Below are 12862 nucleotides of genomic sequence, written 5' to 3'. Positions count from 1 at the left end.
TGCAATGGCGCCATCTCAGGCCACTGCAACCTTCGCCTCCCAGGTTCAAGCGATTCTCCTGTATCAGTCTCCTGAGTAGCTGGGATTACAGGCACCTGCCACCATGCTCAGCTAATTTTTTTATTTTTAGTATAAGAGATGGGGTATCACCATATTAGCCAGGCTGATCTCAAACTCCTGACTCAGGCGATCCACCCACCTCAGCCTCCCAGGGTGCTGGGATTACAGGCGTGAGCCACTGTGCCCAGCTATTTTATTTTTTATTTCAATAAGTTTTGGGGGAACAGCTGTTATTTGGTTACATGGATAAGTTCTTTAGTGATGACATCTTAGATTTTAGTGTACTCATTACCTGAACACTGTAGTCTTTTATGCCTCACTCCCACCCCTTATCTGCTCTGCGAGTCTCCAGAATCTGTTGTATCAATTCTTATGCCTTGCGTCCTCATATCTTAGCTCCTAGTTGTAAATGAGAACATACAATATTTGGTTTTCCGTTCCTGAGTTACTTCACTTAGAATAATGGTCTCCAACTCCATCCAGGTTGCTGCAAATGCCATTATTTGTTCATTTTTGTGGCTAAGTAGTACTTCACAGTGTGTGTGTGTGTGTATACATTTTCTTTATCTACTCTCTGACTGATGAGCATTTGGGCTGGTTCCGTATTTTTGCAGTTGTGAATTGTGCTGCTATAAACATGCACGTGCAGTATCTTTTCATATGATTACTTATTTTCCTCTGGATGAATACCCAAGAGTGGGATTGCTGGATCAAACAGTAGTTCTAATTTTAGTTCTTTAAGGAATCTTTGTACTGTTTTTCATAGGGGTTGTACTAGTTTACATTCCTACCAGCTGTGTAAAAGTGTTCCCTTTCACCATATCCACACCAACATCTATTTTTTTTTTTTTTTTTCTTGAGACAGAGTTTTGCTCTGTTGCCCAGCCTGGAGTGCAGTGGCGTGATCTCAGCTCACTGCAACCTCTGACTGCTTGGTTCAAGCGATTCTCCTGCCTCAGCCTCCTGAGTAACTGGGATTACAGGCACGCTCCACCACAGCCAGCTAATTTTTGTATTTTCAGTAGAGACTGGGTTTTACCATATTGACCAGGATGGTCTCGATCTCCTGACCTTGTGATCTGCCTGCCTCGGCCTCCCAAAGTGCTGGGATTACAGGCATGAGCCACGATGCCTGGCCTGTTTTTTGATTTTTAAATTATGGCCATTGTTGCAGGGGTGAGGTGGTATGGCATTATGGTTTTGATTTGCATTTCCCTGATAATTACTGATGTTGAGCAGTTTTCATGTTTTTTGGCTATTTGTATATCTTCTTTTGAGAATTGTCAATTCATGTCTTTAGCGTTACTTTTTTTTTTTTTTTTTTTTGAGACTGAGTCTCACTCTTGTTGTCCAGGCTGGAGTGCAGTGGTGTGATCTCAGCTTACTACAACCTCCGCCTTCTGAGTTCAAGTGATTCTCCTGCCTCAACCTCCCAAGTAGCTGGATTACAGGTGTGTGCCACTACACCTGGCTAATTTTTGTATTTTAGTGGAGACAGGGTTTCACCATGTTGGCCAGGCTGGTCGCGAACTCCTGACCTGAGGTGATCCGCCTGCCTTGGCCTCCCAAAGTGCTGGATTACAGGCATGAGACACCGTGCCCCACCGTTAGCATACTTTTTTGTGGTATTATTTGTTTTTTCCTTGCTGATTGGTTTGAGTTTCTTGTAGATTGTGTATATTAGTCCTGTGTTGGATACATAGTTTGCAAAGATTTTCCCCTACTCTGTGGGTTGTTTATTCTGCTGATTATTTCTTTCGCTGTGCAGAAGCTTTTTAGTTTAATCAGTTCCCATCTATTTGTATTAGTTTTTTTTTGCATTTGCTTTTGGCTTTTTGATCATTCAGGAGCAGGTTGTTTAATGAAATCTTTGCCTAAACCACTGTTTAGAAGGGTTTTTCTGATGTTATCTTCTGTAATTTTTATGCTTTTAGGTCTTAGATTTATCCATCTTGACTTGATTTTTGTATAAGTTAAGAGATGAGGATCCAGTTTCATTCTTCCACATGTGGCTTGCGAGTTATCCCAGCACCATTTGTTGAATAGGGTGTCCTTTCCCCACTTTATGTTTTTGTTTGCTTTGTGGAAGATCAGTTGACTGTAAGTAATTGGCTTTATTTCTGGGTTCTCTATTTTGTTCTATTGGCCTATATGACTGTTTTTATACCAGTACCATGCTATTTTGGTGACTATGGCATTATAGTATAGTTTGAAGTCGGATAACATGATACTTCCAGATTTGTTCTTTTTCCTTAGTCTTACTTTGGCTATGTGGGCTCTTTTTTTGGTGCCGTATGAATTTTAGGATTGTTTTTTCTAGCTCTGTGAAGAATGATGCTTGTATTTTGATGGGAATTGCATTGAGTTTGTAGATTGCTTTTGGCAGTACAGTCATTTTCACAATATCGGTTCTATCCATCCATGGGCATGTGATGTGTTTCCATTTGTGGTGTCTGTGTTTTCTTTCAGCAGTCTTTTGTATGATGGTTTTCCTTGTAGAGGTCTTTTATCTCCTTGGTTAGGTATATTCCTATGTATTTTTTTTTGTTTGTTTTTTCTTTGCAGCTATTGTAAAAGGGGTTGAGTTCTTGATTTGAGTCTCAGTTTGGTTGCTGTTGGTGTGCAGCAGAGCTACTGATTTGTGCACATTAATTTTGTATCCTGAAACTTTGCTGAATTCATGTATCAATTCTAGAGATGTTTGAAGGAGTCTTTAGGGTTTTCTAGTATACAATCATATCTTCAGCAAATAGTGACAGTTTGACCTCCTTTACCAATTTGGATGCCCTTTATTTCCCTCTTTGTCTGATTGCTCTGGCTAGGACTTCCAGGACTATGTTGAATAGGAATGCTTTCAACTTTTCCCCATTCAGTATTATGTTAGCTGTGGGTTTTTCTTTTATTACCCTAAGGTATGTTCCTTCTGTCCTGATTTTGCTGAGAGTTTTAATCATAATGGGATGCTGGATTTTGTCAAATGCTTTTTCTGTGCCTGTTGAGATATCAGGTGATTTTTGTTTCCAATTCTGTTTAGTATATCACATTTATTCACTCGTGTGTGTAAACTATCTCTGCATCCCTTGTTATGAAACCTACTTAATCATAGTGGATTATCCTTTTGATATGCTGTTGGGTTTGGTTAGTATTTTGCTGAGGTTTTTTGCATCATGTTCATCAGGGATTTTCGTCTATAGGTGTTCTTGTTGTTGTTGTTGTTATGTCCTTTCCTGGTTTTGGTATTAGGGAGATAACTGGCTTCAAAGAATGATTTAGGGAGGATTCCCTGTTTATCTTTTGGAATATTTTCAGTAGGATTGGTACCAGTCCTTCTTTGAATGTCTGACAGAATTTAGCTGCAAATCCATCTGGTCCTGGACTTTTTTTTTGTTGTTGATAATTCTTTTGATTACCATTTCAGTCTCACTTCTTGTCATTGGTATGTTCTGAGTTTCTAGTTCTACCTTGTTTAATCTTGGAGGGTTGTATATTTCCTGGAATTTATCCATCTTCTCTAGGTTTTCTAGTTTGTGCATGTAAAGGTGTTCATAGTACTCTTGAATGATCTTTTTATTTCTGTGGTATTGGTTGTAATATTGTTATAAAGTATTTGGGTAGACAGGGAGAAGGGAGTCCCCAGCAGAAAACTTTCCTTCTAACGTAAAACAGCTCAGAAATAGCTCCCTTCTAACCTCATGCAGTTCAAAGAAATAACTTCTCCTCTAACAACAAGCAGCCCGAAAGATCAGGCTGTAAATCACAGAGAAACCACTGGAGCACAGGAGGAGGGCGGGGAGTCTCCTGGGTAATCACCAAACTTCACACTCATACAATGGGCCCCAGTAAAAACAGTGGGCCTTAATAAGCACATTCCTTTCCCTTTAGGACACCAAGATAGAGAAGCTAAAAGTGGACTGGGGGGTGGGGGTGGGGGGGTAGGGGGGGAGAGAGGGGGGGGGGGGGGGGGGGGGGGGGGGGGGGGGGGGGGGGGAGAGGGGGGGGGGGGTTGGGGAGAGCGTTGGGGGGCTGGGGGGATGCCTGCACCTGCAAGAAGATGTCTGGGAACAGACACAGAAACTCTCCCTCCCAGATAAGCAAAAGAAAGCATCACAGACTAAGTCTGCCCATGTGATCCAGGAATGAAGTGAGAGCTGATTAAAAAAAAAAACGAAAAAACTCCGCACTACACAGATAACACACCTGGTCCCAACTAAATCATCAGGCCCTAGGAGGATAAGACATCCCCTCCTCACTGGCACCGCCCACGCCACCTGCCACTAATCCCCTCCTCACTAGCCCATTTATAAAAACCCTTACATTTTTACTACAACTTAGTAACCCGCTCAGGACCCCTCTCGGCAAGGGAGAGCTGTTCTTTCTTTTTGCCTGTTAAACTCCCGCTCCAAACTCAAGTCTGTGTGTGTAGTGTGTGTCCACGGCCTCTATCTCCTTGACCATTCGACCAAGAACGTTGGTATTTACCCCAGACAATGAGGCTGCTTCAATATCTCCCATTTCATTTCTAATTGAGCTTATTTGTATCTTCTTCTCTCTTGTTTTCTTGGTTAATCTAAGGGTCTACCAATTTTACTTAACTTTTCAAAGAACCAAACCACTTTTGTTTCACTTTTGTTTTGTTGTTGTTGCTGTTGTTTCAGTTTCCTTTAGTTACTCTCTGATCCTTCTTTCTTTTCTCTTGCTGGGTTTGGCTTTGGTTTGTTTTTGTTTCTCTTTTTCCTTGAGGTGTGACCTTACATTGTCTATTGTGCTCTTTCAGAATTTTTGATGTATTGCATACATTTTGATTTAATGTTATGAACTATCCTTTTAGCACTGCTTTTGTTTTATCCCAGAGGTTTTGATAGGTTGTGTCACTAATGTCATTCAATTCAAAGAATTTTTTATTTTTCAGCTTGATTTCATTGTTGACTCAAAGGTCATTCAGGAGCAGGTTATTTAATTTCTATGTATTTGCATGGTTTTGAGGGTTCCTTTGGAGTTGATTTTCAGTTTTATTCCACTGTGGTCTGAGAGAGTACTTGATATAATTTCGATTTTCTTAAATTTATTGAGACTTGTTTTTTAATTTTTTTTTTTGAGGAGTCTCGCTGTTGTTCTACTTGTTTGATTTTGTTGTTGTAACTTTGCAGTGTATTTTGCATTTCATAAGTGTGTCTTTCATTTCCAGAAGTTGTGGTTGTTTTTCTTTATGGTATCTATTTCTCTGGAGATTTTTAATCCATATCCTGTATTTTTTCACTTTTCTTTGGTGCCTCCTTGAGTAACATAATAATCGACCTTCTCAATTCTTTATCTGACAATTTAGAGCTTTCTTCTTGGTTTGGATCCATTGCTGGTGAGCTAGTGTGGTCTTCTGGGGATGTTAAAGAACCTTGCTTTGTCATATTACCAGAATTGTTTTTCTGGTTCTTTCTCGTTTGGGTAGACTATATTAGAGGAAAGATCTGGGGCTCAAAGGCTGCTGTTCAGATCCTTTGTACCATGGGGTGATCCTTTGATGTGGTGCACTCCCCTTTCCTCTAAGGATTGGGCTTCCTGAGAGCCAAACTGCAGTGGTTGTTACCGCTCTTCTGGGTCTAGCCACCCAGCAGAGCTACTAGGCTCTGGGCTAGTACTGGGGAGTGTCTGCAAAGAGTCTTGTGATGTGATCTGTGTTTGAGTCTCTCACCTGTAGATACCAGCACCTGCTCCAGTGGAGGTAGCATAGCAGTGTTGTGGACTCTTTGTAGTTTTGTTTACTGAACTGGTTTTCTTGAATACTGGATGTACTAGCAGTGCAGTTGTTACGTGGACAGACTCAGGACCTCTGGTTAGTCAGGATGTTACAGGCAGTAGAATTAGCTGTTCTTTTATGAGTTGCTATAATGGCTTGAGTTAATTGGTCTCTAGCCAGTAGGTGGAGCTTTCAAGAGAGAATCAGCTGTGGCAGTATGGGAGGATACAAGCTTGCCCTAAGGTAACCTGGATAAGTTTTTGGTTTTTTTTTTTTTTTTTTTTTTGAGATGGGGTCTTGCTCCGTCGCCCAGGCTGGAGTGCAGTGGCTGGATCTCAGCTCACTGCAAGCTCTGCCTCCCAGGTTTATGCCGTTCTCCTGCCTCAGCCTCCGGAGTAGCTGGGACCACAGACGGCTGCCACCTCGCCCGGCTAGTTTTTTGTATTTTTTAGTAGAGACGGGGTTTCACCGTGTTAGCCAGGATGGTCTTGATCTCCTGACCTCGTGATCCGCCCGTCTCCGCCTCCCAAAGTGCTGGGATTACAGGCTTGAGCCACCGCGCCCAGCAAGTATTTGTTTTTTTCAGCTGATGGGTGGGGACATAGAACTCCCAAGAGATTACGTCCTTTGTTTTTGGCTGCATGGTGGGTTGGTGGTGGGGGCTGGCAGCAGTGTGTTGAGAAGGATCACCAGGTTGGGGAAGGGTGAGGCTTGTCTGAGCTTAGATTGTCCTTGGGCAGGGCTTGCTGTGGCCACTGTGGGGCATGGGGGTGTGGTTCTCAGCCCTGGGAACATGCCCCAGGCTGCGAGCCTCACACTGAGAAAGCAAGCATGGCTTTCAGGCTCCCTGCATGCTGCATCTTCTGCGTTCATGTCTGTACTTCCTGTTTGACCCTCTCCCACCCCTTTCTCGATTCTTCCCAGGAAAATTCACGCGCAATTAAAATTATTACAAAGTTCACCTGGAAGTTTCCTTCTACCTGTGGTCCTCCCCTAATTCCAATGGCAGCCTTCCTGAAGGACCCCCTGTGAGATAAAAGTCAGAAATGGCTTCCCTGGGGACCCGGAGTGCTTATAGGGCGGTTCCTGCTGTTGCTTCTACTTTTATTTTTCGCTCAGCACTCCAAATTCATTTCAGCTGTAGGTAAGGTTAAATTCTACTGATTCTGGAATTTTCAGGTTCCTCAGTGAGGATGCATGTTCAGAGGCAGACTTTCCTCCTCTCACACTTTGGGCACTTAACAGTTTTTCTGCTGTCTCATGGAGTTTGCAACGGCAAGCTGCTTCTTTGAAAGGGTCTGTGAATTCTGTTGGTTTTCCTGGTATGTTTCTGGAGTAGTTCTTGGAGCAAAAGTTCATGATGTGAGTCTCCATGTGCTGTTTCTGTGCGAGCTGAGTGGGAGCTGGAAGTTAGTCCAGCCTCCTCCACCATTTTTTTCTCTTTTTGTTGTTTTTAAAGGTTACAAGGCCTTTTTCTTTCTGTAAAGTAAGTCTTTACAAGTAGTCTATTAATTTTGTTATTTAAAAATTAAAGGTTTTTGTTATATTATTGAATGAATGAAAAGTGAAATATATGTGACAGGTCTTCTGATGTGCTCTAGGAGTCGAAAATTGAATGAGATCCTCTCTGACTTCAGTGAGCTCATATATTTATATTTCTTTTTTTCTGGAGACGGAGTTTTGCTCTTGTTCCCCAGGCTGGAGTGCAACGGTGCGATCTTGGCTCACCGCTTCCCGGGTTCCAGCGATTCTCCTGTCTCAACCTCCTGAGTAGCTGGGATTACAGGTGTAAAGGTAAACTGAGGCTGGAGCCGAACCGAGAACGAAGACACAAGGCAAATGGCAGTGAGAATAGCCTTTTATTAGGGCTTGCGGGCGAGGTTCCTCAGTCCAAAGGCGTGGGCCAAGGGCCGAGGAAGTAGCACTGAGGGAGGAGGGTAGGGGCTTTTTATAGCCTAAGAGATAGGGAAGCTGGTTGTGCAAACAGGGCCTGGGGGGGTCTTGAAACTACTAGAGCAGGAGTCGAGTAAGGGTCATGAGGAAGGGGTCTTTGGAAACTGTTATACGAACTTGTGGAATGCAGGTGAGCTGCAGGTCATGGGGGAGTGTGGTTGCCCAGACTTTGGCAAGTCTGCCGGTGTGTTCAAAGAGGAAAGGAAGTCTCGAACAAAGGGCCTGCTATGCTAGGCCGGGTAACGCCGCCATGTTGGGTTTAGATTCCTGCCTAACAACAGGCATGTGCCACCACACCTGGCTAATTTTGTATTTTTAGTAGAGTCAGGCTCCTCTGGAACTCCCGACCTCAGGTGATCTGACCACCTGGGCCTGGGATTATAGGCGTGAGCCACCGCACCCAGGATTTGTTTCTTTTTAAAGAAAGATTCTTATGTTGGAGCTTGTGAGTTGAAAGACTCCCAGAAAACCCAAGGAATCCCCTCAAATTGTATACAGATTTTTGTGATACATTTATTTGTGTTTTTCTGAGTATTCGTGTGAGGAGACCACCAAACAGGCTTTATGTGAGCAACAAGGCTGTTTATTTCACCTGGCTGGAGGCAGGCTGAGTCCGAAAAGAGTCAGCAAAGGGTGGATTATCATTAGTTATTATAGGTTTTGGGATAGGTGGTGGAGTTAGGAGCAATGTTTTGCAGGCAGGGGGTGGATCTCGCAAAGTACATTCTCAAGGATGGGGAGAATTACAAAGAACCTTCTTAAGGGTGGGGAAGATTACAAAGTACATTGATCAGTTAGGGTGGGGCAGAAATAAATCCCAATGGTGGAATGTCATCAGTTAAGGCTATTTTCACTTCTTTTGTGGATCTTCGGTTGCTTCAGGCCATCTGGATGTAAACATGCAGGTCACAGGGGATATGATGGCTTAGCTTGGGCTCAGAGGCCTGACGATTCCTCTTCACTACAAAGTAGTGAAGCGTTGGAGCAGCGAAAAATTTTGGGGGTGGTATGGAGAGATAATGAGCGATGTTTCTCAGAGCTGCTTCAAGTGGGATTAGGGGCAGCCTGGGAACCTACAGTGGGAAAGATTCAACTGAAGAAAGATTTTGGGGTAAGGGGTGATATTGTGGGGTTGTTAGAAGGAGCATTTGTCGTATAGAATTATTGGTGATGGCCTGGATGCGGTTTTGTATGAATTGAGAAACTAAACGAAAGACACAAGGTCCGAATAAAAGAAGGAGAAAAAGAATTATTAAAGGACTAAGACTTGGGAGTAGCCAGGATGTCCAATTAGAGAGTGTCCAAGGGGGTTCAACGTTATTGTTTGATTGGTTGGAGAGTTTTTGGGCTCTATCCTTGAGTTTTTTTATGTTGTCATATACCAAGCCAGATCGATTTAGGTAAAAACAACACTCTTCATTTAAAAATAAACAGAGTCCAGTGAGTAAGTCGAGGCCTCGGTGATTTTGGAGGAAAGAGAAATGCAAAGCCAGCAACTATTTGTTAAAGAAGGATTAGAAACGGCTATGAGAGAGTGAGACTGATAGTGTGGTGGAGATGACTGGGGAGAGGTGGCATAAGAACGGGAACCAGAATAAGAGTAAGTATAAAAGTAAAGAATAGGACTTCATCAGAGTGAAAGTATTGGAGTGTACTTTGTCACTGAAGGTCTTCTATCCACTTAGAGAGACTTAAGGGTGGCAATTTGAGGTAAAACCAGGAGCCACTAAATACCAAGAGCCTGAGAAACTGCTTGGGTGATTTGACTTATAAAGGCTGGTCTGTTACTGGACTATATAGAAGTGTGAAGGTCAAACTGAGGAATTATGTCCGCAGTGGCCTTCTCAGACCCCGTGGGAAAGGCCTCTACCCACCTAGTGAAAGTCTCTACCCAGACCAGGAGGTATTTTAGTTTCCTGACTAAATAAAGGCATGTCAGTAAAGTCAATTTGCCAGTCCTGGGTGGGGGCAAAACCCCCAGCTTGATGTGTAGGGAGGGAGGGGGCCTGAGAAATTCCTGAGGAGTAGTAGAATGGCAGATGGAACACTGAGAAGTGATTTCCTTGAGGATAGATTTCCACGATGGAAAGGAAATGAGAGGTTCTAAGAGGCAGGCTAGCGGCTTCTAACCTACGTGGAAGAGGTGATGAAATGACGACAAAATAGAATGGGCCAGTGAGGCTGGAAGGGGATATTTTCCTTGGTCCAAGAACCATTTGCCTTGTGTGGGAAGAGATTGATTGGTGGAAGTTTCAGTGGGTGGGAGTGGCTAGATGAGAAGGAGAAAAGCTGCCGTAAGGGATACAAGTTGGAACTCTAGCTGCTTCTTTAGTTACCTTATCAGCGTAAGTGTTGTCCTGAGCAATGGGATCTGATGCCTTTTGATGGCCTTTGCAGTGAATGACTCCAGCTTCCTTTGGAAGTAAAGCGGCTTTGAGAGGGATTTTTATTAAAGAGGCATTAATGATGAAGGACCCTTGCATAGTGAGGAAACCCCTTTCAGCCCATGTAACAGCATGGTGGTGCAAGATAATGTGAAGTGGGAGCAGGCATTTCAAATGGCGAAAGCAGTAGCAAGAGAGGGAGAGTGTGGTGGGAGGTGCCACGCACTTTTCAGTGACCAAATCTCATTTGTATTCAGAGCGAGAGCTCACTTATCACCAAGGGAATGGCCCAAGCCATTCATGAGGGATTTGCTCCCATGATCCAGACGTCTCCTGCCAAGCCCTACCTCCACCACTGAATTTGCCCCCATGATCCAAGCAGCTCCTGCCAAGCCCCACCTCATTACATTTCCACATGAGATGGGAGTGTGGACAAATGTTCAAACTATATTGTAGCAGGACGGGCGGCAGACAAAACTCCTCAGACACAGAAGGAGTTACAGAAGGAAGGGGTTTATTCGGCCGGAGGCACCGGCAAGACTTCAGTCTCAGGATCATTTGCCTCTCTGGTAGGTAGCTCTAGGCTTCCACTCCTCTGCCAGGGAATGAATCTTCTATTACTGAAATGGCCTTGATGTCACTGCCTGGTGAAAAGGTGTGACTTAAAGCTGGAACTGGTGGGGAGAGAAGCCTAGAGCAAAGTCCTTCATCTTGTCCTCTGGCTCTAGATTTCGCAGAGTTTTTGCATATTAAAGTTAGATCACCTTCATGAGGCTGCCCTTGCTAACCTGATGTTTCTCATTATAAAGTCATTCCTTGAAGGTTGGGACTTTGATTTCCTATGACTCGGTGTATATTTCCTTACAGAACTTGAAGGCCGATGGCTGAATGGCATTTTGGTTTTAGCCTCCCTTTAGTCTCAGCCTCCATCTTACTGTGTCTGCACCAGTGAAGAAGTATATTCATTCTGTTCCCTAGGGAGATTATGCTAGTTGTTTTTAAAGTCTCTGCCGACTCTTCAGAATTTGCCTCTCAAATCCTTATCAGACAAAAATGTTTCTGTGGTTTCACTGCTTAATTTTGTAGCCATTAGAATTTGTTTTGGCTCCAAATGCCTAAAACCCCAAAATATAGTGGCTTAGGATGATAGAACTTTTATTTTTATCCCATGTATTAATAAATAGAGGCAATTCAGGGGTGGGAAGGCAGCTCCATCTGGAACCAATGTCTTTTCATCTCATTGTTCTTCCTACTTTTTCCAAGAGGGCTGCTCCAGCAATAATGTATGCATTCCAGCCAGCAGGAAGGAGAAATGGAAAAGGAGAAGGACATCTCCCTACCCCTCTGTAGGACTTCTCAGAAGTTGCATACACTACTCTGGTTATATCTTATGAGCCAACGCTTAGTTAGCATAGCCATACCTAAGTCTAAAGGAGGCTTGGAAAAATGTATCTAGCTAAAAACAGGTATTCCTGATCCTATTGAAAAAAAGAGAAGAGATATCGAGGATTACCATTGATCTTTGCCACACAAATCTTTTGTTATTGCGACACTAATAGTTTCCTGAGATGTTTAAGGAGAAAAGCTCAGAATAATATGGGTATATAGCCAATTTAAAATAAATTCTCATCAGAATTAGCTTACATCTGACATTCTGAATTTTGGGCCCTTATTTTAAAATTTTTACACTGGTCTAGAAGGGTAGACATTAACTTTTGAATTTTTTATCGTTTTTTTTGAGACGGAGTCTCGCTCTGTCGCCCAGGCTGGAGTGCAGTGGCCGGATCTCAATTCACTGCAAGCTCCGCCTCCCGGGTTTACGCCATTCTCCTGCCTCAGCCTCCCGAGTAGCTGGGACTACAGGGCGCCAGCCACCTCGCCCGGCTAGCTTTTTGTATTTTTTAGTAGAGACGGGGTTTCACTGTGTTAGCCAGGATGGTCTCGATCTCCTGACCTCGTGATCCGCCCGTCTCGGCCTCCCAAAGTGCTGGGATTACAGGCTTGAGCCACCGCGCCCGGCCTTTTTTATCGTTTTTGTTAAGTTTGGAAGCTTGACTTCTTTCCTAAACATTGATGTAAGATTTCATGAAATTTTTAAATACAGCAAATGCTGTTAAACATTACAAATGTAAAATATGGAGGAGGAAATAGGTGCTTTTTATCTTTATAGAAGATAAATATATCAAACCCACTTCAAAATCGTCTATAGAAAAAATTTTAGCAATAGGTAATATAAAAGCTCTCGGTTAGAATGGATTCAAATATATGGAAATTAAATGAAAATCTAGAATCATTTCAGTTCACTGAGAATTAGCTGATACAGTGAGCAGCAGATATAATCCCATAGACTGCGTATTTTTTTAAAGTTCTGATCTTCACAGTGGAGCTTAAAGAAAATGTAGTATTGTAACGTAATTATTCTCATTATTAAAAATGATTTACTTTTAAAACCCAGCATGTTACATCATAAGTAATACTCATTTTTTCTTCCATAGGTAAGAAGTTTGATAGCTGTAGGACTGGGTGTTGCGGCTCTTGCATTTGCAGGTAAGATAAAGAATATATGCCAATAAATTGCAGGAGAAATATTTCCAAATAGTGTCTACAGTGATTCATTGAGTAGACCCTTAGTATTCTGAGGTTTTGGTTTTCAGACATAATACCTTCTCACTCTTTCCACCATTTGTAGTTACTGAACATTTGTCATTGTAGCAAAATCTAGATAAACTTTATG

The 12862-nt window shown here is 42.8% G+C and overlaps 1 protein-coding gene across 1 annotated transcript in view; it reads left to right on the top strand.

Annotated features, from left to right (window-relative positions):
* Nucleotides 1–12862, top strand: part of DNAJC15 (DnaJ heat shock protein family (Hsp40) member C15) — an 82136-nt gene that overhangs the window by 25761 nt on the left and 43513 nt on the right. Inside the window, exon 2 of the mRNA XM_023187291.2 lies at nucleotides 12624–12675. Coding sequence (XP_023043059.1) covers nucleotides 12624–12675 — 52 coding nt within the window. The remainder of the gene's footprint in view (nucleotides 1–12623; nucleotides 12676–12862) is intronic.

Source organism: Piliocolobus tephrosceles, chromosome X, assembly GCF_002776525.5.
Source record: "Piliocolobus tephrosceles isolate RC106 chromosome X, ASM277652v3, whole genome shotgun sequence".
Lineage (NCBI taxonomy): Eukaryota > Metazoa > Chordata > Mammalia > Primates > Cercopithecidae > Piliocolobus > Piliocolobus tephrosceles.
Note: the sequence above shows the minus strand (reverse complement) of the source record. Positions and strands in the feature narration are given on the sequence as shown.